The 26,331-nt window shown below is 41.8% G+C and overlaps 1 protein-coding gene across 1 annotated transcript in view; it reads right to left on the bottom strand.

Annotated features, from left to right (window-relative positions):
- The window catches only part of LOC126528061 (calcium/calmodulin-dependent protein kinase type 1-like), a 75,659-nt gene that overhangs the window by 45,595 nt on the left and 3,733 nt on the right, over window positions 1–26,331 (bottom strand). Inside the window, exon 2 of the mRNA XM_050175919.2 lies at window positions 3,621–3,755. Within this exon, the coding sequence (XP_050031876.1) occupies window positions 3,621–3,755 (135 nt within the window). The remainder of the gene's footprint in view (window positions 1–3,620; window positions 3,756–26,331) is intronic.

Below are 26,331 nucleotides of genomic sequence, written 5' to 3'. Positions count from 1 at the left end.
TCGTCTCACGAGGACACTCAAAGATGAGGCCTCAGTTAGAGGACAAATATTCACGTGTATGTCAAAAAAGGTTCGTGTGGGATAACCTTGGGGCATTCATGGCAGGATATACGAAAAAATAATTGTGCAATATCCTTGGGACATCTGTAATAGGATACCCTAAACTGGACATCCAGTGGAGGTCCCATTTGTATCCAAAATGGCGCATGGACGTTGGGACATGATTCGGATGTCGTATGAATGGAGTGTTTTCACTGGGGTACTAGTGCTTGACAAAAACCCACCTTGCTAGCACAGAACAAAACTGAAATAAACAGACACTCACCAAATAAAATAAAATATGAATTGTGACATTTTGATGCCCAATACGGGTCTCTTGTTCACAATGTCAAGTCACAGCTGTGCCTACGGCTGTGTAACAAAGGACCTGTATGGGCCCCAGAAATGTCATAGTCAATATTTTATTTGATTTGTTGAGTGTAATTTTACTTCAATTAATTAGTGCATAGGGCTGTTATATGCTCTCAACATCTGATGTTGTATTTCAAGGAATTCTGCACATCTGCTTCTAATGACTTATCACCTTATCCCGTGGCACAAAAACAGGTGCTTCTCTATAAAGTACAACTCAACAATTGCTGCTTTCTGCTCACTAGGGTCTGATATGTAATATTATTTCAGTGTCTTGTATTACTGCAAGAAATCTGTAGAGACTGCAAGGAATTGGTCAGTTCTGCCACTTTTGCAAGAAGGAGCAGTTGCGCATTTTGAACAGTTTAAATAAAACGCAGTTTCTTGGCAACCATTAGCTTAAAAGTAATGAAACACTAAGAGGATTTCAATGTCTTCATGACCCTGATGTCAATGGTCGTCTACACAACACCACAAAGAGTGCTGCTACAAGATAGTTAGAGATATGAAAGAAGAAACTGAATGTGTTTCACTGAACAGCACACATACAGGTAGCACGCTTTTTGTAAAACCAGGCAGCTGCTAGCTGCTTCCTTTTTGTTTTCCAGGCAATCACAGAGGCAGCCATGAAATGCTTCATTGAAGAATGGGTTCAAGAATAAGTTTACGACACCTCAATGGCATTTATTAAAAGCCTGAAGAAGGTGTACAGAATGAAAGTGGTAAAATGAAGCAATGCTGCTATGAATAAAAAAGCTCACCAGCTAATAATGAAAAATGTCAGCATCTACTGCTGAGCCTGCTTCCATAGAACTCAGAGGTCTAGTATAGCTATGTTGAGGTGTGGCAACATCGAGAAATCATAAGAAACAAAAGCAAAAGTCATACATAAGATTATGTGAGCATTGTGTCCCTAAGCTAAAGCTTCAAGAATAGTTGATAAATGAAAATGATGTCATGCACCATGTCTGCAAAAATTTTTTATTTGGGGGGGGGGGAGGGGGGGCACTTTCCTCTTACTGGCAGAGAATTGCAACAACTTTTTACGTGCACACATCCATGTCAGATTCGTGGTCTTTGTATTCAGGCCTATCACTGCAAAGAGCGACAGACAATAGTTCTGCACTAACTAATTAATTTAATTATGGGGTTTTACATGCCAAAACCACTTTCTGATTATAAGGCACGCTGTAGTGGAGGACTCCGGAAATTTTGACCACCTGGGGTTCTTTAACGTGCACCTAAATCTAAGTACACGGGTGTTTTCGCATTTCGCCCCCATCGAAATGCGGCCGCCGTGGCCGGGATGCGATCCCGCGACCTCGTGCTCAGCAGCCTAACACCATAGCCACTGAGCAACCACGGCGGGTAATAGTTCTGCACTGTGACAGAAGCACGACACACAGTTCAAGTACAATTTATTTTAAGCATAAATATATACCGGGCAATGACATGCTCAGTGGACAAAAAAACCTTGTAGTGAGGCATAAAAATATGAGCTGACCATCTCATTTGGCAAGAAGTGCTGCACCTGTGTATAAAATGCAGCTGTCTTACAAGCAGATACAACCTAGGCCACACTTAAAAATTAGGAACAACTTTCCAAATAATGTAAGTACCTTTCATGCCTATAGCACTCTTTTTCCACACAGGTCCACTCTGCTTTACCTCGTTCCGTACCACGCCCATTGTGCATCGAATGGCTCGAAACGCCGATTTTGAGACCTTCCGCACTGCTCACGGACACACTGCGCTGTCTGACGTGAAGGAGGAGAACTATTTTTTGTTTTTCTAAGCAGTTCGCTTTTTTTTTTTCTACAGACAGTGACTTTTGAACAAATTCCCAAGTTTCATCATCGTCAAAGCTTAAGAAGCAAGAATGGCTGCCTCCGGGAGCCACGTGCATGCTTCGAAAGATCGCAGATCTCATGATTCCGCTTTATCTACGGCTCATTTTATCAATGGATCGAGCAGCAGCTAGTCTGAGAATGCTGCACCTTTTGTGAGACCTTAGACTCTGAAAGCGATGACGATGCAAACCAGCCCGTAGTGCTTGCAGTTAAATTTTTGTAGCAGAATGCCTGTTCAAGAAAATCCTGATTTTTTTTCGGAGATAGTGCCTATGAGATGGCAATACATCTTGTATATCTCATCATTTTTGTTATGTACTTTTCTTAGTAGATACAAACGTGTCTTTATAAACTTTGTTCAGTGTTATTCCACAATCTCAATTCTGGCAATTGATATCTTTTTATGATACGTATCTCGTTAATAAAGCTTTTATGCGTAAAGAGTGCCTTCATTCTGCTCTTTGTTTATGTATTAAATAAAATAGTCAGTACAGTAGTTCCTTCAGAAAAAGATATCTAGCATAACCTACAAAAAAACACCTATTTTCCCCATGGTAGGGAAAGAGTTAAGCTATGGCTAGCAATAGCTGTACCTGTGCATGCATACAAACTCTCCTTATTTGTCTGAGAGACGCCAATCCTGCCGACTGCACAAATGCGGCCATAAATCGCCGTAAAGATTGCCCTAACTCCACTGCAAACAAAAAAAAATTCAGGACACGTCATGCCGCACAAATGCATTGTAACTGCCCTAGGTAGCTAGCCGAAGTCAGATTTAAATTCAAGCCATTTGTGTGTCAACGATGTAGGCCTAACTCAGATCACCTCAGATTGAGGCATCCGTTGAGGAGTGTATGGGAAGCAAAGGTGTATTATGCAATGCATTGTGGCCGGCTCCTTTAGGCAAGCTTCAGCTCTACATAGTCGTGTTCTGCGGTGAACCATATTCAGAGTAAAAAGGAGCCACTGTCAAGGGACATAGTATGCATTCCTTAACTATATATGCATGTGCCTTCTCCAGTCAAGTGTACAAGCACCGAGATGTCTAACTATGCTGGCATCCATTCAAAGCTGTTTCTGACATTGCTGTAGCCCAGAAGAGCGTTTTTGTTTTCTTTTCTCACTCCTGATTCTATCACCCATTCCAATGAGCAATGATAAGGCATTTGTACAGATCAGACAGACTACATGCATAGTAGCTTTGAAACATTTGACAAAGAGTGTAATGCTTGTGATGCCACTGATGACTTTAGACGCTGCATCGGTACATGCACAAAGTCAATAGTAAATTGCCGTCATTTTCAGGCACATGCCCAACTGATGCTTTGCACAATTCCATGGAAAACATTCACCACTGACCTTCTGAGAACCTTAATTTCGTTTTCGAGAGAGTCCTCTTTTCCCTTGAGGGCCTTTTTGTCGATGCACTTGATGGCGTGCATGACTCCTGGCGTGTCCTTACTCTCCGCAAGCACAACCTGGGAGAATGCCCCACTGAAACAGACAATGATGACGGAACTGAGCAGGACATTGGTTTGGAGTGTTCGATGCAGCACAAGAAAAGTTTTCAGTTGAAAAGCAGCGAAACAAGAGACACAAACACTCTCACACATATCCAATTTTGTTGTCATTAAGTCTGTCATAACGTAAAACTATTTCACTCCGAGCTGATCCCAAATCTACCATTAGCCCTGCATTTAGCAATATAAACATATTTGCGGGCCGCGCCCATTTGACTTGTCGTTGCTTGACAGACAGGCACAACAGCCGTGTCCCAAAATACTTTTGATGAACCACTCAAAGCGGAACAGTTTTACATTATCGTGACCTAGGTTTTCATCATATAAAGTATTAACAGAGTGAGCTCAGTGCAGCGCAGCTTTAACATTTCACACAACATGCATATGTCAATTCATCAGAGCAACCAAAAGAAGAGAGGCAATGAGACAAGAAGCAAAACATAATTATAAACAGTAAATGCAGATGTGCTGCCAAATATACCGGTGCACCATTGTTGAAGTAAGCTGCTTAAATGCACGAGACTTTTTAAAATCTGTGGTATCAAAGCTGCTCATACGCGCACACTCGTTTAATGCTCTATAGACCTTAAACTGTAGTTAAGTACACAGAGTTAAACGTAGGCCAAATAATATGGTGCCAGGTTCAGTTCAATGTTAAAAGTTGTTTGCTGTGGGCAATTTATTCATCAACTGTGAACAGCCACGTTGTAAAGGAATGGAGGCTTTATATCAATCAGATGTTGCAACCAACATATCACTAAGGACAATGGTAGGGGCATGCAGCTGTAAAAAAAAAAAGTATTTTATAGCAATCATAATATACTCAAAGCTTTGATGAACACATGCTACATCATTGCTGGCCCATGACCTGCATGGGTTCACCAGCCAGCCAGATAGCGTGTGAGTGCGCGCACGTGCGTGTGCGCATTTACTTTCATCTGGCACCAGCTGAACAATTCCAAAGCAGCAGAGATGTTCAGTTTCAGTAAAGTCTCCTACTCTCACAACAAATGGAGAAGGGAAGGGATAATACCACAAGCAAAGTCACAAATAAGGCTGACGCAAATCATCATTCGTCTTTCCACGGCCCCTTACATACACTAGTAACGTAAACAGCTTTCTAATATTTTTGCAAGGGCACTTGTAGTTAGTCAATGCCGGTGGCATTGCATAATGAAAAGCACAAGAAAGACAAGGACTAAGAAGAGAAACTGACATGACAGGCACCTGTCACGTCCATTTCATTTCTTAGCCGCTGCCTGTCTTGTGCTGTTCATTATGAAATTTTGCCAACCCGCACAACTTTCCACACTTGCTAGTGCTCTCTCTTCCTGAGCTCACTCTGACATGTTTTAACTGCTGCAGCCACAAATGGGTCCTTATTGACTATCGCCATAGGGCATATAGGACTTGGGCCGTGTTTGCGCAGCTTTGCTCGAAGATCTCTAAAAGGCCAACGACAATGCATTTTCAATTGGACTAAACTGGTAACAAATTAGCAATATACTACTGAAGCAATCTTGATAAAGTTATAGGACTAGGAATCGTCTGATTTTCTTATTATTGATTATTGAGCCTTTAAAATGCACTTGAGCAGACAACGCGTACAACAAGGTGTTTAGCGCATATGACATCAGCCTACAGCACGTTTCTGAGAACTTTCAGTACACCTCTAGCAGACATGAGCTGTGCCTGATTTTGGAAGTCACGCAGAGTTATGCGCATTCTGAGTTGTGCATAACTTCTGGTAAACGGTAATGGTGGCATTTATAGTTTTTTTCTATTTTGTCTACAACTGCATGTCTTTTGTGACATCCTCTCATGATTAACACATCAAATTTCACACAGAAGCTGTTCTATATCTGCGCTATCTGAAACTAGGCTTTCTACAAAGCCAAAATTTTCGTTTGCAGTTGGCCTTTACGCAATCCTAATCAGAAACGTCACTTTCACAGCAATCCCAAGGCACTGCTGAGGGAGAATTTGCCCACAAAAACTCCTGACATGAGTCCTTCAACAGCAAAGCTACAAGTGAGGCAGCGAAAGCCTACACCTTACTTCAGGTTAGTTCAGCACAAGTCCAAAAGGTGGGGGAAGTTTGTAGTTCCATGCTACTCTTGGGCAAATCATAATTTTTCCTTCCATAAGACCCTGGTCATTCAGTTTTGTGGCGCTGGGCCAGAGCATGATGAAATGTGATCCTCAACAAGGTTGCTGCATCTTCTGCCACACACCAAAAAGCTTTGAGCAGAGGACACACTTCCATGTGCCATTCAACAGGTGTTACACACATCTTGCTGGTCATGTTAAACTGTGAATATCATCAAGTGCCTGGGACGCTAGCGTGCATGTTTCCATTTGCCTTAGCTGTGCACGAGCGGTGCAGATTCAGGCATCCTCAATAGGGAATATGCAAAATTTTGAAAGTCCACTTCCCAGCACATGTCGTTTGAACCCCACATGATGAGGGATGTCCCCAGAACAGTGGTTATACAGCACAAGCGCACAAGCTGTTGCTGCTATCCTAGCCACCATCTCTCTCATACTATGTCCTCATTGTTTGCAAGCCTACCCTTGGCTCGATGCTGCTGTAAGCATGAGGCCAGCCATGGTGGGTAAGGTAGCCCAGTGGTGTGGAAAAGCCTACTTCTAGTATTTTGTCTATCCCATATTGCATGTACTCATCGCCAACCACTGTGAAAAAAGAACTTCATTTTCAGTCGTTGACCTCATTGAAACTGTACTGGAGTGACTGCGGGGACAGTTTTAGTATTCTTGAGACACCAAACCTACAGCTCGAGTAGTGTAGCATCAGATAGCTTTATATTCATACTACTTTTCATTTATTATCATCATCAATAACTCCCTTCTTTTTCTTTCTTCATCCTTCCCCTGTGCAATGTAGCAAGGCAGGGCCAAAAAACCAGCTGCTTATTTTCTAGATTGTCTTTATCGAGTACATTGTAGTGTATCAATTATTGAACATTGTAAACAAGCTGTCATGTACCACTCTGTGATGTCAACATTGTCACCCGGATGGAGTGAGTCAACTCAAGTGATATCCTAATGGCAGTCAGGTATATGTCAGCCACAAATGAGCACGAATGAGTCGTTCATAGGGAGTTCAACAATTGCCTTTTTCTCTACTGCTCCTCAGAAGAGAACAAATGCTCTGCAAACTCACCACCTTGCTACTACTAAATAAACCACAGCCCATGCAACCATCCCACAATCAGGGATCATCAACAATTCTACAGGTTCCAATTTCTGGACCTGAACATATTAAGGAGAAAGAAAAAAATCAACACATTCTATGGATACTGGCTTTCACTCAGATATGAACTTCAAGTTTCACTTAAATTCCACGTATCTGCGTGTAACTCATATTTTACACCAACTAGTGAGATGTAGTCTGAGTAAGTCAATCACCCAAGTCAACTGCAATATGCTAAAAGGCACCAAATTTATACTTTCTATGGCTAAAGAATTATTGTCTTCAGCTACACTAACCAATGCACAAATAAATTCATGAGAACTTGTTGAGAATTCATGAGAACGTGTTGCTTTCAAAATGAGTGAGGTAGGCTTGCACATTCAAGACAACAGAGTTGCGAGATCACATGAGCTCATTACCTCCAAGACAGCTCCACGGTCCAAATGCAAATTACAAGTCACACTGTCTCGACTTGCAACATATGAACATCTCACACAAGAGTAGAGCCATGATAAGTGGGCGTAACTCAAATTCACCAGGATAATCATCCATTCATGAATATCGTGGCCCTAAATGCTGCAATTATTAGGCTCACTCGAAGGGACATAAAAGCAAGCATTCAATGAACCTAGATGTTAGACAGCACAGTCAGAAACCTCACATCGCTTGGGTATACGAACAGACGAATTAGTTACAGCAAAATAATGACTGAACAGAGCTGCACAATTCTTCTGCAGTTCAAATTGCCCAAGGCAAACATGCTGCCTTAAGAAGCTGCACCAGTGATTGTGGAGGTCATGCTCCGCTGCATGCTACTGGCTTCTTTGGGTCAAGGGCACCAACAAAGCGAGGTGCCGCAATCCCACAGAAATGGCCATAAAAGCCAAGTGACATGTGGCATCTTGCATAGATAAATTGACTAAAACTGTAGAAGCTGCACTTTATCTCCTGTTTAAACACAATAGCCTTTTTCATCACGTGCGGCTGACAACAATTTCAGAGTATTAATTAAGACTTGTCACGCCCCAGTATCTGTTATTGTACTCTTACAATACACCTACCTAGTCCGAGATTTATGCTGTTTTCTCATTTACAAATTTTTTCTAATAGTGAAAAGGAAGCTTTGCATGGAAACCTTAATTGACACAATAAGCTATCACTTTAACTTTACTTAAAAGCACTTTTATCATCCCTTTAACCTAAGAGCTCACACAGCTCTGCAGTTTCATATATCTAGGTGGTAGTGCAACAGCACGCAGCAGGTTTCAAAATAATGTGACCTTACACTTCTTTTTTGCAACGTCTTTCATGTGAATAAATGCTGCAAGAATGTACTATCATGGTCAATTGAAACACAAAGGCAAAATTGTAAAGTAGAACATCTCTTATAACACTCAAAACGACACTCGTACAACACCAATGTTACACTTGTCAAAGACAAGACGGTACCCAGGCTAAGCTTACAAGCCAAAATAATGCCAACATTATATGAAGTTCCAAAAGTGTAAACAAAGGAAAGTGCTACAGTTGGCCTTAACTTTTTTGAATTTTACTTATCCACAAGAGTACATCATGCATAAACTCTGCGCTTTTTACCGTGCTGCAATGGTTAGCATGGAGCATGCAACTAAAGCATTGCTCTAGCAGTATTACATGAAGACAAACTTTGTCTTCTACCCAAAGACATGAAATACACATTTCGTTTCAAGTAAGGCAAGTTCAAGTCGAACATATAATGAAAGTGACAAATATAACGAAAATGTACCTGTTTACACACAAATGCGCATTACGAGCTACACAAGAACAGGAACTTTATATTTCGCTGAAACTACTGATCAGAATCCAAATATTTTAAAAATGTAGAGTCGTAATGTCAGCAATAATGCAGCTACAGTATTTCGAATCAGGATTTTGTATTGATGATTTGTAATTCTGAAGCTATACTACTATACCAAAGTTGAAGAGCAACAAGTGCCATCATAACTTTAGATATAATGGCTATACAGTATTAGCACAAATATGCGAGGAGGAATCAAGTTAAGATGAGAAGCTTGAGAGGAAAAGTATCATCTATTCTACAATACCAGAGAAGAAGTTAAATGGTAATGTGTTCTTTTGGCATGCAGTGCAACCAGTGTAAAGTAGGTAATATTGAATCCCTGCAATAGTACATTCCAAACAGGATCATATGAAGGGAAATGTACCAAGTGCAAGAGTCCTTTGTTTCATCACATCTGTATTAGTAGGGCCAGGACTGATGTAGCACTTACTGAAGAAAGTATTAAAAATAAAGAAATAATAAAATTACGGAGTTTTACGTGCCAGAACCATGATCTAATTACGAGGCACAGCATAGTGGAGGACTCCGGAAATTTGGACCACCTGGGTTTCTTTAATGTGCATCTAAATCTAAGTATGTGGGTGTTTTCGCATTTCACCCCCATCGAAATGGGGCCACCGCAGCCGGGATTCAATCCCACGGCCCCATGCTTAGCAGCCCAACACCATAGTCCATAAGCAACCATGGCTGGTAAGAAACAAAATCTCAAAGAGGATCATGTTTGCAGCGTTATGATATAGTAATAACTTTGGCTCTGATGATGCAATAGATTCCATGAAGCCCTTGATAGATTCTCTGCTTCACTAAACAGTCATACTGGGGTAATCTGAAGTATATTAGGAACATAACAGAAGAACAACATTACCACATGCAACTGCTATTTTTCGTGCCAGTATACAAAAAAGAAATATATTTGCATGTCAAGATATTGTGAAACTGGCTCAGATTCCACTGGTGACGTTTAGAAATGAAGAACTCTTTTTTTAGTTTGTTATTTCAATCAAGCTTGTCAAGCAATGCAGCACAACTAGATACCAACTCAAAGATTCACTTACTTCCTCAGTGTTTTTTTTTTTTTTTTTTTCTCAGGCGTTGAATCACAACTACACTACACTTTTGGAAACAAACTGGAGAGAGAGATTTTTTAGTGATGAACAGAATATAAATCTGACATTTACAAGGAATTACAGTGCTTAAATAAACTTACACACGGCAAATTCAAAAGGAATAGAAAAATTGTTTGATATATCACTACTATTTTTAGTTATAATTAAAGTTATCACAACACATTGTTGAAAGCTTTACCAATCTGATGATTTCCCTCATTTGCACCATACTCTGTGTTCACACATAACCATTAAGCAAACCAAATACCAAAATTTTGAGTCACAGAAGTCGTATGCAGTGGTGCAATGCTTGTTGATGAAGGCTCTTCAGGCAAGTGAAGCATGCATACCCCTGGTCACAACTCATGAATGAGAGCACCTCAAGCAAGAGTCTTGAATATGCAATTTGCAGAGCTACCAGAATGCTTTAGCTTGCCCACATAAGTATTACCTATCACAGAATGAAAGGCTACTGCACATGTGGAAGGCAGTAAGAACGCTGGCAGCAATATCTTGTGACATTGCCCAACCACGCATTCAAAACATTTTTGTGCTACACGAGTGTTTTGGTCAAAGAAAACATTTTTAAAAAGAAGTGTGCACTGATGATTACATCGGCGCTGAAGCTTTACACCAGCAGCTAAGTGAAATATTGTCAATTGCTGCACCAATAGTTCGGTGTCTTTTCTGGTTAAACTCTAAGCCACAACATGCCACCACCAATGCAGCTGCTGCCATTTACGTCTCCGGTAACCCAGCATAATGTGAAAGGTATGACACATACAGACAAAGTGGAACTCTCCCCTACTGTCCACAACCTACATGGGCCTCGTAAGTGTTCACGACATTTCCACTTAACCTTGGCTTCAGAAAACCATCTCACCCTCAGACAAATATGTCCCAAACAGGCTTGCGGGAAGCCATGTGAAATGCAAGCTACTGGATCCATAACACAAGTTTGAGACCTTGATTACAGGGGAACACAGTAGCAATGCCATCAAATCCAGTTATTGTGTGGGAAGATGACCTAACAAGTTATCGCCGAAGCTGCACTTTGGAAGCAGTAATCATTTACACAATAGGCCACATGAAAGACAGGGTTGCTATCATATCCCACATAAAGGGTGTCTCAGCTAAGTCATGTACATTTTTCAGATACCACCTACTTCCTACGAAGCATGAAACAACGAAAATCCCAACAGCTATTTGTTAATGGAAGGAGATCATTTGGATTTTGCTCAATACAGTTTGCAACTTCTGTTTCACATGTAAGGACTTTAAGAGTTGGCTAATTCATCTTTTGTTATTTAATCACGACCTCGTAGTAGAATGCATTTTTTTGCTCAAGAGGACAGGGAACAATACTGGCTCAGTTGCATTCATGTAGTGCACACCCGGACATTCTATAGCTCGACACAAGCTGGCACAAAAAAAAAGTTTGCTGCAACTCCCTCTATACCACATTCAAAGGCAACCAAGAAGATTGACACTACATACGCATATCTTGAAAAACAAATGAACATGCACCTTTATCAGGAAACTGTGAGAAGTGAGCATATGCCCCTGTACTATTCGACAGAAGCTCAGTGCTTCACTAGCTTATTCCAATATGCACAGGAACAAAAGTTTAACACTGCTAAGGGAGACAGTGAGATACCAGCCTTTACTTCGGTTACTTATCTGTGGGGCCCGTAAAAATTAAAGGGGCACTGCAACATCTCAAAATGCCAAATGGTGCACCATCATACTTTGCCCAATCAGCTGCAATGGAAGTTGAGTAAGAAAGTATGTGTGCTGTGCAAACGCATTTGCATAACCTAGACAATCATCGCAGATGGGTTCTGCCGCCAATTTTGTAACACAGAAACCATTGAGGATCTGCAGATAATACTGCTATGAACATGTGAGTCAAACATTATTCCACTGCACATAGCAGGGAGCCTACCATCTTGCATAAAAGATCAGCTGTTCTCTCCTGCAGCTTTCGAAGCACCCTCCGTGGTGCACCGCCGAAGACATCACAGACCCTTTCAATAGCCCATGGACTAGTGCTGCACTACGAGCATGTTGGTATGCCACCTTGCAATACTAATGTACCACAAACAAGACGCAAACGACAAGAGGGCACTGCGTGTTACAGGCATATATGAACACACAAATACAGGGAGCCGCTGTATCTGCGTGTTCACCTGCCCTTCTATGCCCGTCAGGGGCGAAGCCGGGGGGGGTGCTTATGGGGCTTCAGCCCCCCCCCGAAATTTTTTCGTGCTGTCATGCGCCACCGACCAAAACAACTCCCGGCGCCAGAAATCATGCTGATTTTGTCTAGAATGTCCTTAATTCACGCTCGAAAAGACATTTTAGCGTGAACATTGCTAAATCGGGCTGGATTTCGCGGCAACGCCCATGTATTGGGAGTCACATATCATAACGCAAGGAGCCCCACCGAGCACAATATTTCAAGGGCGTTTTGAAGGCGAGCGGGCTCGTCTCGGCATCTCGCGGAGGCCGCGGAATCTACGGAGCGCTTGGATTTCAATTCTGAAACTTTGTGGGCATAATGTTCTCATAACATTTTGATGCGAAAGGTCCATTGACATTTTCAAAGTCGTGCTTTAGATTTTCAATTCCGGAACTGTTTGGGTTTAATGCTGTTGTAAACATTTGACGCCAAAGGTGCATCGACTTTTCTAAAGTCATACATCGGGCCATACAACAAGACAAACCGAATCAACATACTATCAGACAAGTTGACAAAGCACGCAGCGAGGTCCGATGAGACAAAGCGTTGTGGTGGTTCATTTGTGCCGTCAGGTCACAGAAAAGAATATAAACATTTTTTTTTCACCTGCGCCAAAGCATCCATGTCAAGACACTAAAGCCACCATTGTAACTAAGTTCTTATTTATTTTTCTACCTAGACTTTTATTCGCGAGGATATATTGAGCCCCTTTGTCATTTCCTTTCTTTTTTTTTTTTTGTTCTCGCAACCCGCGGGCTGCCGATCCAGCCAGAGCGCATGCGCTTTTCTCGTGCTGCATCGATAACCGCGCGGCGCACTTGGATGCGCGTTTGTTTTTCTCTGGCCGACTGCATTTTCGCCTGGCAGAGTTTTGGACGCTTTCTGGCTAGCAGACGAGAAAAAGAAACAATGCATAGTCACTTGCCGCCAGCACTGCGGGGACTCGATGGATTGCAACGTGTTCGCTTGAGCGCAACCTCTCCGGAAAATTTTGTCTCGCCGGTGTAGGATGCCGAACAGTATGCGTATGGTTTCCTGTGGACCAAGCGTCACACGTTTTCTTCGATATTCCTTCGGTAGCCACACTAGGTGCCCAAAGTAGGCATTCGATTGTAGCCCAACATGCTGTCCTTTGCGCTATTCTATTTCACCGCCCCCCGCCCCACAAAAGAAAAAAGAAGACATTGTTGCGGCGCAGCAAATTTTCGAATGGTGAAAGTTCGATTTTGTTACTTCTCTCGCGGAAAGTAATGGGCCACGGAACGCTTCAGTTGCTGGATACTATTATATTATTGCGATAGCAGCTATATGAAGACTAGAGGCGTATTCCTGCCGTTGCCCTCATGTTCCGTATAAGTAAAGGCCAAGGGCGATAACATCGTGACCGCGCGCGCATGCTCTATGTGCGAGTGAAAGCATGGGGGGGAAGGGGTGAGCCGACGGTGGTGGCTGAGTCTTGTGTGCGCAAGGGAGAAAAGCGGGGAGGAAGCGCGCCGCCTTCCGTCGCACGCGATACATTTTGGGAGTGGAGGGAGGGGGGCGGGGTGCTGTGATCTGTGAATCTGTGGTTTCGCAACCTGTTTATTTGCCTTGTTTGACGCATAATATATAGTGACTTTTTCTTAGGCACGTAGATTTATTGGTGACTTATGCGTATATTTAAATATCTTGTTGCGAGGTTTTGTGTATATGCGCAGTGAACATTGTTTCCAGTGACAATTTTTTTTTGCCCTGTATCAAGCTGTATCTTCACATTTGTATATTCCATGTATCTTCGCATTTCTAATGTACGAAGGCGAGTCAAATGAAAGTGAGAAAACCCGCCCCGCGCAATAATGGTTGGGTTCATTATTTTCGAGGCATGTGCGTAGCACATACGCATCTCATTTACAATTGACATGCAGAGGTGTGGTTAAATGTTCTTTAATGCTCTCATACACTGGGTTGAACATGGGTGTGTGACATAATGGACACTCCGAAAGTTGAACAGCTTGGTGTCGTGAGGTTTTTGACAAATGAAGATGTTTCCCCAAAAGAAATTATTTGCCGTATGGCTGCCGTATGCGTTGAACATTGCGTTTCATTGGCCACTGTGAAGCGTTGTAGCAAACTGTTCAAAGAAGCACATGAAAGTTACAAAGACGATCCATGGCCGGGCCAATGCCACCGTGCAATCACCCCGAACACAATTGAAAAGGCCGTCGTTCCTCAGTGGCTATGGTATGGGCTGCTGAGCACGAGGTCGCGGGATCGAATCCCGGTCACGGCGGCTGCATTTCGATAGAGGCGAAATGCGAAAACACCCGTGTACTTAGATTTAAGTGCACGTCAAAGAATCCCAGATGAGGGTGACGACTTTTTGTCTGCAATTGTGACCGGGGATGACTCATGGTGCCGCTACTACTAGCCTGAAACACTACGGCAAAGCTTACGGTTGAAACATTTGAATTCACCACTCCCAAGGAAAACAAAGGCCGTCATTCATGCCGGAAAAGTGATGACTTCTTTTTAGATCGTTAGGGGCCACTATTGATCGAATTTTCTAAAGCTAGAGAGACTCTAAATCGTTTCAGATATTGTGAATGGTCGGATCGGCTGCGTATCGCAATTAAGAGCAAACGACGTGGAAAATTGAGCATTGGGAACATCTTGCTTCACGACATTACCCGTTCCCACATCGCTGATGTGGTTAATACAAAACTGGCAATGGGAAACGCTGCAACATCCCTCATGCAGCCCAGACCTGTTGCCTTGCGTCTTCCACATTTGGTAAAATTTGAAGAAACTGCTCAAGGGAACCAGATTCGTGTCGGAAGATGACGTGCAGTCATTTACGGATTTTTGAGGCAGCAACCCAAGGAGTTTTATGAGACGGAAATTACACGACTCGTTAGTAGGACAAGTGTCTAAATACTCATGGTGACTACTTTTAAATAAAGTACCCCGTTTGTCATATATTCGCATTGGCTCACTTTCATTTGACTCGCCCTCGTATATGTTGCAGAACTCCTGCTTTTTATATGTGCTCTCTGTTGCGACTATAATTTCGGAGCAATTACTCGGAATACACAACCGGTGACAGCTGCTCCTGCGCAATACATTCTAACAAAGGAAAGCGTCATTGGGATTTTCCCCTGGTCGTTGCATATGTACGAAAATGTACACAAGGTTGTTGAACGACACACACACACACACACACACACACACACACACACACACACACACACACACACACACACACACACACACACACACATATCTTAATCCATCGACTAATTCTATAAAGAGGAGGCCGAGCTGCAAAGTGAGCCCCCCCCGAACGAAATTTCTGGCTACGCCACTGATTCCCGTGTCTTGCTTTCACTGCACTGGCATTCCAAGCTCATAGAGGGCCAGCCATTGGGGCATCGATTACAGGTGCACACAAGCGTGCACACCCAATCTTCTGGCGAACTGGAAGCAGCAGTCATTAACGCATCCCGCTCGTCCCGCTACTGCTCCTTTCTCGCGTTTTGGTACCTCTGTCAGGTGCCAACAATGAAGGGTTAATACTAGTGCGCCCCAGAAATAACAAGCATAAAAAAAAAGGTGAGAAAGGAGCAATGTGCAGAGCATTGCTAGGGGCATCATCCTAGTTGAAAAAAAAAATGCTGCATTTAAGGGGTTTAAGAGACAGATATTTGTGCAATTTATAGGAAGCTTAAGCTGGCCAGAAGTGAGTAAAATATAGAGAACAGGACAAATGCTCACACACAGGAATGCCTTCATGTGTCCATCTATGGAACCCAGAATAGAATAAATTACCTGCTTACGAAGCTAAAGATAACACTGCAAAGTAGATGTGTCTCACAAAAGTTGCATCCTGCACTCTAAAATACACTCAGCATGGATATAAAAGTGATATGACATTTACCAGATAAAATGAGTAAAAAAAATAATATATGGTTGGACCATGCTCTCTTTCACTGAGAATCTTCTAGTTATACAACTAAACTGAAGCCCAGGACAATCGTGATTTACGTTACAGCAAAGGAAATTTCGTGTGAAAGAGACTTTAAGAGTAAGCATTACCCCATAAGCTCCTATATATATATGTGGGAACAGAGAAATCATTTTGTTCTGTATCCAGTGCATTGCACTAGAAAAGTTTGATAGAATTCAAAATATAAGTTTAGGATCTACCAACCGTAGGGAGCAAATTATTCATTTAGGCCATCAAACTTTTTTCACAGAAACTGACGTTTCAAAATTTACATAAAGTGACATATCATGTTTACAAGTCTGTAACTCATCAATAAAAAATATCACAATTTTATAAATTGCACATACTGAGACATCTAGAGCGGACAAAATTGATATATTACACATCTCTTCGAAATATATACCACTAACTTATGAGTAGGCCTTCTGTGAAACATCACAATTTCACCTAGGCTGTAAACTCATATATAGGATTTTTTCATTTTGGATATTTGGTTTACAGAACTGCAATATCTGTATTTTGTGCAGATACAGATCTATAAATTTCATACATCAATTTTATTTAAACTTACCAATTTTAGGAAACTTCTGTAGAAACTAAGAAGTCCTCAGGACTCAAACAAAGTTCTTGTCATGTCATGTTCTTGTCATGTGTGTGTGTGTGTCCACACCTGACCTTTCATGCCAACTTGGGTCACTGGCATGAACAAATGGCTACTGTGTGTGGCTACTGTGCTAAGGGAATCTAGTTCAAAGGCAACCGTTGCACCAACTTGAATCACTAGGTATGTGACAGTGGGTACGTGACAGCGGGTACGTGCTGCTCGTCAATGAACCTCTGGTGCCAACTTGTGTCACAGGGTATGGGTCACAGGTTATGTGCCACTGGGTATATGCCATTCTTCAAAGAACATGTTTCTGCCAACCTTGGGTCACTGGATATGTATCACAGGCATATGTGCAGCTTTTCAATAAACCTCTTTGATGCCGACCTGGGTTACAGGGTATGTGCCAGTGGATGATGTTCCACTCCTCAACAAACTTCTTTGAAGCCAACTTGAGTCAAAGGTATGTGTCACTGGGGGAGTGTAAACGAGTATGTGCTGCTTTCCATAATAATCATCATGTAAGGCATATGACCACCAATTAAGCACCCATCATAAGATACCCTAGTAACTGCATTAACATCACAAATCATCTCCAAAGGATATATGCGTAGCCAACTTTTTTAGTAGAGAGATTGAAGTTTGGCTTCAGTTAAATAGCCGCCTCTTAATAATGGAAAGGTGGAGAGGTTAGCCTAAACATATGTCTCATTTATTACCCTCCACTGAGGAAAGGAAAAGTAGAGAAAGATAGGGACATAAGGGGTAGATGATTATAAGAGGGCAACACTTTCTGAGCCAGTGATTCCTGCAGAAATCAATGTTTTGCAGAAAATATTCCCCGCTAAGAAAAACAAACAACAAAATTGTTTTCATATATGTGTCATCAACGCTAATCACAATTTGTTGACTTTGCACCGCAGATAGATGTGGCTCTCTCTGAAATTTCACAGATGTCCTTGCATCACATTACGCTGCAATGTTTAGCCTCTGCACTCTGTTTCTGGAGCTTGAAGCCTAATGTAAGGAAGCTGCCTTGGGCGGCACCAAAATTGTATTGAAATAATCTGCAGTCATATTTCATGCCGTTATGACAGTGAATTAAGTTTGAATCATCACACACTGCTTACAAGACAATGGGTTTTTGGCAGCTCATAAGAAAAACCTTCGGTTCATTGCCAAAACCTTCAGTAGGAATTTCTCATCCTCTTTGCCTGACTTTCGTTGTTTGGATGCATATAACATAAAATATTCACTTCAGTTAAAAAATTAGGACCAGAAAGGGGTCACGGAAAAAATGCATGATGCTGCACAGATTCGCTAGCAATGCTCCTGGCTAATGGAGAGTAGCCAGCATTGCCTGGCTACCCCATTTGCCATGGTGCAGAACACAACCATCATCAACATACATACTTTAACAAGAATATTACACAGTAAGTCATTAGAGCTTCAGCTTGTCTGTATACGTATTACCCTTTACGGAATAGGGCGCTACCGAAGATACGAACAGCAGCATCAACACTAGTAGCTACATTTTGTGACGACTTGTCCAAACTCAATGCGTTAGACACATTTTTGTGTTGCACAGGTGTTTCTGTCGAAGAAAAATTTTATGATGGCTGCACAATGATGATTACGTCAATGCCGAAACGGTACACCAGCAGCAAAGTAATACTATATGGTTGGACCTACCTTAGCAGCGCTGTGTCCATTCTGGTTAAGCTCTGCATCACAAGATGGCACAACCAGCCTTGCGTTTGTAATTCATTTAAGGACAAGCTAAAGCTCGACATGTCGTTTGAAAAGAGACATGGGTCTGAGATAGAACCTTGGGGTGTACAAGGAATATTAACAGCACAACAGATGATTAGTAAGACTTGACGTTGAGAATGATTCAAACCCTGAAAGAATCGGTATGACTACACACAACCTGTGCTTGTGGAGGAAACAAAAGGTAGTACTGACTTGTACATGTGCTTTTCTAATGAATGTTATACATCGCGAATGAAATATTGCCCTGATCACAATTTTGTTATATTGGGGTTTGATAAGCAGTAGTGTTGTCTGGTTGGTCAATACATATTACTTTAGAAAATTTGTTAGACCAGTCATCTCTCAATAATCCAGCAGTTCAAATATATATATATATATATATATATATATATATATATATATATATATATATATAAGCAGAGTATAGAAGCAGAGTATGTATTACTCTGCTTCTAACTGTAGAAGCTGAATTATTTTGGTGCTGTTGTGCGTCAAGACACTAGTTATTATTTTTTCTAGTGAGATCTCCTCCTAAGATATAACCAGTTGGCTTTCATATGCTGTGAATATGCACTGGGTCAAAAAACATATCTGAGATATGTTTGAAATAAGTACAATTATAAATTCTCAGTTTTATAATCTGGAGTACACTGTAATAAGCTCGCTGCTCCTAAGATAGCTACTGAACCTAAGCTCTACTCTCCAGCAAATGTACCAGCTGTTTCACACAAACTTTCGAGCTGCGTTGGCCTTTGCATAGGTGACTCACTAACATCTGTTGACTGTTATAAAGCCAGACAGCAATTGTGAAGCGATTTGTCAATAGAAATGTAACCTTTAAATCAATATTTCAGGCCTAATGAACTTGAGGGGCAGAATAGCATTTGCACTCAAACTCAACAGCTGGAGCTGTTGCGAGTGAACTTCAGAAAATTTCCACGGCACAGATTATTTCATAGTTTTTTGTGGATACCTTTATTCCTACATGATGAAACCAACATCTTGCAGCTGCAATGGGCATTTGTGGATACCCACTGCTTATCCTGTCATTACTCTCCATGGCAATACAATGCAAAACTAATGCTGGCGGGAAGTCTGCCCAATATGACAAGTTTATGTAATGCACTTTTTGTCATTTCTTGTTTTCTTTTTTTTACATTTGGTCTTTTTATTTATTTTTTTTTTTCATTGGGCAGCTGTTGAGTCCGCACTTACAATACAAAACCTCAATTTCTCATGTGATCAACAGATCATTATTAATATCCATTTATAACGCAGTCAAGTTGAAAACGCACCATGCCATGTGAACCATGCATACAGCTTCGTATGTGAAGCCGAAAGATGGCCACATCCCGAAATTTGAAGGTAGTAGCCGCAAGGTAATGGTCCAACCTGCGACCATCAACCACCGACACCAAAAATGGAAAAAGGGCCAAAGAAAGCTATCCACTGCAAACGAAAGAAGGGAGCAATATAGGCTGGGCATTGCTATCGATACTGCACCAGCAGAGTTCAACTGGAATGGGGAAAGTAAAGGCTGCACTCTTTGTGTACGTTTGTTCACATCAGGTCCTTTTCAAAGACTTCGTCGGGGATATGTTTTTCGAAAGACCTCACACTATCCCAACATGTTGCTCAGATTTCAAGAAAAGATGTTTCACGGCTTCTTTTTGACAGCAAAAGAAAAAAGCATTACCGGCAGAGATGAAGCACTTTGTACATGAATTGCACCTTTCAAGCTTAGATCTCAAATGCAGTGTAAAGGTAATGCTTTGTGAAGCAAACCCGGTGCTCAAACTCGACAGCTGCTATTGCCATTTAGTGAGCACTCCGAGCTGCATTGACGCACGAAACATAGCGGAGGTAATAGGCTGCATAAATGAGACTGTCTTTGATAAAATATTTTTACTTAGCTCCCTGCATGAAGCACTAATCAAGGAACGTAAGACGCCATTATTCTTTGTGCTGGTGTGGTGAGCCTAGAAGGGAGAAATTAGCAGGAGCGTGTTTAATTCCACGACCAGTCCACGTTTGCAATGTAATAAAATTCCTCAATTTAGGTCCTTTCTAACTGACCACCAAAGTAGAGCCACTTAAACGCTACATATGAGACACATAAATTATGAACTACTGGCTAAGATAAAAGCACAAGGAGGTTTTGTTTATTCGAGGGAAGTAGACAAAAGGCAACTTATTTATCTAAAACTCTCGACAATTATGTGTCGATGCAAATTCAGGGCCTTGATGCTGACTGGTTTGCTAGCCCTTCTTTGACAACTGATACCATGCACACTACCACGGGAAAGCAGTTGTGGAAGTCCCCTTAACAGCTTCACTGTAAACACATTCAGGGGTACACAAGGGCTTCAAAAACCATGAAAGGATATATTTATATCCCCTACAAAAATCTGGATACAGCAATTATAGAGTGCAGTAAAATTTTTAGTCCTTGTTCAGACAGCACATTTCACAAACCATGTGAAGAAAATAACTCCTATGGTTCCTCTTTCAGCCTTTACTTCCTCCTCACAAGCTCTTCAGCCTTACTTTTCACCTTTGCCAAAAGCTTTTTGGCTTCTCAACCTGTGTAACATCATTGATTGCTCGTGCTCTCTGAGCATATGCATTCACCTGGAGCAGCTGAACCAGCAATAATTCATTCTTTTTTGTTCTTTACAGCAACAAGTGTATGAGGGACATTTTCGAAGTTTAGAATGACCGTGGCTACCATGACATTGAAACCGAAGCCCTGAGGCCCCAGCGAGATAAGTAACATCACAAAACTGTGTTCTTGTTTGGCACAACAAAAGCAGTGGTAGGGACTCATTAAAGCTAACAAATGTTAGGTCACAGTTAAGTTCTTGCTTGTGGAAAAAAGACTTCGTTGAGCACATTCTCCATAGACGCACACATAAAAATCATTTTATGGCAAAGGAGTCTTGCAAAAATGTGCATGGACGCGAGTTTCCCAAAAGGAAAATGCTGACACACACCCAAAAGCAGCATAAGTCCACACAAGGCTTTCTTTCTGAGGAACCCTTGGGTGATGTGTTTCCTTTGTAGCTTGGTGCACCTTGGGGTGGACGACAATACTTCCCTTCCTCGAAAGATTATTTTCAAACAACAAAGAAAGCAAGCTAGTAGAAGACCACGACAAAGAAAGTGGAATTGGAGGATGAAACAATGGAACAGCGCAGTGCTTCAACAGCTATTCTCAAAGACTCAAACAAAACAAGAGGAAAAGGAAGAGCAACATGCAGTAGTCCTCCACAGTTCTACAATCTATCACTCTCACTGCTCTTTCCAAAAAAAAAAAAACAAGCATTTCCTTTCTCTCTCTCTTTCCGCAATATACAGCTTGTTCTCAATGCTACATCTGTCTGACCTCCTAGACTTACTTCATGCTACAGCTCTCTTCCTAAGCTTCTGTGAGGTACTGAATTTCTGCCTCGCAGACGATGCAGCAGTCTCAACCTTCCTTTTGTTCTTGCCCAGGTGCAATGCCAATATCAGCTAGCTACAGGTTTAGGTCCAGAATTTGCTATTTGTACAGCGATGTGGAGAATGTCACATCCTTGTCCGAAATGGACAATGAAGAGAAGCACCACATGAGGTCAGACCGATAAAGTATTTGTTCAAAACACTATTTATTTCACAGTGATAGGCCAAATATTGGAAGACCAACTGAAGGTCAAATTTTTAACTTTTCAATTTCGAGCACAACACCACTGCCAAGTACAGTCACAGACAGCCTAAGCTGAAACAAAATAACAGCAGACGACAGACACTGCAGGCGCAAGAACGGAAAGCTGTTCAGTAGCATAGCAGAAGAAACTAGCTGATTCGCATGGCGGCAGCAAAGGGCACTCTCAAACACGTTTTATCTCGTCGCAGCTTTGCATTCTCATGGCTCGGCCCTGCCGCTAGTATCTGTCTGCTGTTATTTTGCTTCAGCTTAGGCTGTCCATGACTCTACGTCTGTGTGATCTCACAGATTTCAAAATACTCCTGCTCATATTTGTGTCGTGGCACAGTCAGAAATCTCAAAACTTGTCAAGTTCAGCCACTGCCTTTTTTAGAATACACTGCGGCAGAGCTCTACTGATAAACACTTTACCAGGCATCAGAACTTATGACGTCGTGAAGGGCTGGTGCAATAACTTCAAGGCAGTGCCGCGAGCTGTGCTTTGTTTCTGTGTATTTTCTAGCTTATGATTTTTTGGCTCTCCCCAAATTAGGAGCAGCTTTCTTGCTGCTCTATAACAACAATTTACTAGCAGAGACAAAATATTTTTTTCTTTTTAGCGTCTGTTCAGAGATCGTCCAGGAGAAACCCCGATCCATGAAATGAAATTTATTCGCCACCTGCAAAGCTGCCCACTCAGATTCTTACGTCAAGGCCCCCAAAGAAATGGTACAAAGGACTGCACGGCAAAAGCATGTATATGATGGTGGTCTTACTGTCAATATCATTTCTGCACTGCGTGATTAGCAAAAGTTTGCTCTACTTGAAGACAAACTTAAATTTTTTTCTTGAGTATCCCTCACAACAGATAAAGAGAGTCAAGAAAGTCAAAAGTAAGAATCTTGAGGCATTAGTACTGCCAGTCTTTTTTTTTTAAAGAAACATAATCGCTTTAAACAAGCCTTTAAGCAGGAACGCTTTCCTGTGTATCGGTCACTATATTGTAGTGTTGAGCAAAACAAGAACAAGGCAAAAGCAAGAGCCAATGTTTTGACAAGTGGACTTGTCTTTTTCAAGGCGACATATATTCCCCTCGGCACAGTATATATGGACACGGTTCTTCTAAAGAGGAGACGGGGTAAGGCGGGTGGGCGAGGCAATGCCCGAGGGTGTGCTGGCGGCGGGGGTGTAGAATTGAAAAGAAAGGGGCGCTATGCAATGTTGGTGAAGGAATGTGAGGTTCAAGGCACTCATCGTCTTGAATTTCCATTTCCCGCCTTCCCTGTGTTTCCCCATATTGCAGTGTTGGCATTCTTCCCATTCAGTCTCACAATGCATCACTCCTAAAATATATCCAGTGCTATGTCTAATCCTACATGTGGGATGTGTCCACTATAGCTGAAACTAAATCTCAGCACACTATTCAAAGTGAGTGTGGCCAATTAATACTTTTCAGCTAAGAAGGAGACAAACATAGAGCTGTTCAACTGGGGTATGAAAAAAAGGAAGAGCATAAGTAATAGAGAGCTATAGTGCATCCAGTATTTCGGTATATACAATGGTGTTTGCAGATTATTGGGTTACTGCAGCTGCAGCCGGTCAGTGGCGTCACCTGATGGCACAAAGCGCGACCAGACAAACAAACAGCTATTGTTGCAGTAACCAAGTGTATTCTACCTTACTGCTGTATAAATTTCCAGCAGCAGCGTAATTGTGAACATGTTGCCTTCTTAGATGTTCTTTCAACAGAACACTCATGGTAAAAGAAAACGTGTCTATAAGGCATTGCGGTTAGATGAAGCATATCTAGATGCTGCTACCAGCGCCTGGTAACCCGGTATTATGCAAACGCCATTGTGTATACCAGAATACAGTACACGCTGAAACTCTAATACCAGCCTTTCATAAATTCATGTATTAGCTCTGGGATGAGGGTGGTCAGATCAATTTCTGTGAATAAGTGGACAGGCACCCGAGAACAAGTGCACATAAGTATGGTGGCCAATGCAAAAATAGCACATAATATATGCTACACAATTCATTCCAACATTATATTGAAAATCCTGGCTGTCTCATGATGGTAAAGTAGATAGACTGCGTGATGAGTTGACATCTTTTGAAAGATGCGTGAACATCTCAAGAAGAAATGAGAAAATGCTGTTAAGAAATAGATCACGTTTATTGAATGCAACACTACCTTATGTTAAGTAATGACTACAATAACTTTCAGGCTGGTCCTATTGGGTTTGGCAAATGTTACGCACTTCAATCATTGCTACCACAACCCCAGGCCACACTGAAATTTGACCACATGAAAGAACACAGAAATGAGGGAATCTACCTTTAAGCAGATACTATGGCTCAAAGGAATGCGAATGCCAAAAAGCCTGAACATGACGCGCTGTAGTGTGAATGATACAAATCAAAATTAAGATAAAACACAGATGCTTATCTAGCATGTCATATGTATTCTATATCACATCTTTCACACGTGATGTTTGGTCAATACCAACCAATCCTACTTTCTATTCTGCTAAACCAATATGCCCAAAAGAATAGCAATAAGAGGATGGAGAAATTTGCAAGACACGCAGTGAAAAGAACAAGCCCAGAGTAATTTATATCACTTATAATAAGTGGAACTGGCAAGCATGTTCATGGTGTAAGTAAATAGGAAGTGCTTCTTATGAAACTTTAGGGCAGTGGAGACAAGATCCATAAAGCTCAAGCACTGGAACACAAGGTTCACTTGATGGCATTGTTGTGTGTGCAGCACTATGCAGCACAGTACTGCACAAATTAATGCTGTTATCCCCCACTAAATCTTCCCACTGGTGGCTTAGGGCGCATACTGAGGAAGGACCTATTGAAGAATCCTTCACAAGGCTCATAACCAAGTGCACTGGACGGACTTTTCCCTTTCCCTATCAGCTACAAGCATGGTGTTGGAATATACTGTGCACCAATGATAAGACAATTACCTAGCACATTGTGAACATTATTCCCCCCAGTTCCGTTTGATATTAAATAAGTTGTGCTGAATATTGTGCTGAAATGTACGACATACATTATGTATCTCTTTTACAGCACAGTGAATTTTTCTTTAGAAGAAACGCTGTGAAGCATAACTAAATCAACATACACTGGTAAAGTATGCTTTCATACGATCTACCGTCAATCACTTGGCAGGAAAATGCTTGAGTATTACTGGAGAAAATTTAGGCCATACTTTCCATACTTGAGTTCAGCGACAGTACCTCAGTGCCAGTACATTGGTGTGATGGCATGGATTTCAAAGTATTTTGTCACATTTCGGTCAATTAGGTGCAGCAAGGCTCTGAGAACTAGCAAGGTAGAGCATCTGGTTCTTTCAGAGCACTACACAGTCCTTAGATGGTAAGCAATAAAAAATAATCCAGACTCTCACAGACACAGTCAAAATCCACGATGCCGTTTCAAGCAGGAGCAAGAACTTCAGAGTGGCGTCATCACAAGTCTCTTGTTTTTACATCTTTCCTGACTTACCAACACTCCTCTCATGCTAATGATCACCATTTTGATCCCACAGAATTACGATTTACTAATTCAGCTAAACATAATGTCCCTCTTCAAGGTCCCTTTAAAAATGATACTGCGAATGAGAAATGAGGTGTCTTTTTTAGTGTTTTTGTGAATATGCAAGCTATGCACCCCTTATCATGGAAGGGATGTCATTCAGTGCTTTGTCAGTATTGATGACCATGGACCCAGCAACCCTTGCACAGAACTCTTCAGCCATATCAAGCTACGAGCGGCGTTGGTAGTGCTAAGGCCAGAGCAACAAATGGCTTCCTTTGACGCGGACATGAGTGAAGGCCCCTCACCGTTCTCCATATGTGCGAGGGCGATCTTCGGGGATCAAGCAACTGACAGAAAGTTTCCATCGCTTGTCTTCCAATTTATCCATACGAGGCTGGACTTTCTTTTATATGCTTCGTGAAGCCCTCAAATCCAAAACAGACTTTGAGCGCCAATATCTTCTCTCCGCCTGTCGGCGTGCCGCACACAGCCTCTCGAGTTATATATCCGAGTCTGTTCACCTTGCTGACTTTGTAAGCGAGCAAA

Source organism: Dermacentor andersoni, chromosome 9 (assembly GCF_023375885.2).
Source record: "Dermacentor andersoni chromosome 9, qqDerAnde1_hic_scaffold, whole genome shotgun sequence".
Lineage (NCBI taxonomy): Eukaryota > Metazoa > Arthropoda > Arachnida > Ixodida > Ixodidae > Dermacentor > Dermacentor andersoni.
Note: the sequence above shows the minus strand (reverse complement) of the source record. Positions and strands in the feature narration are given on the sequence as shown.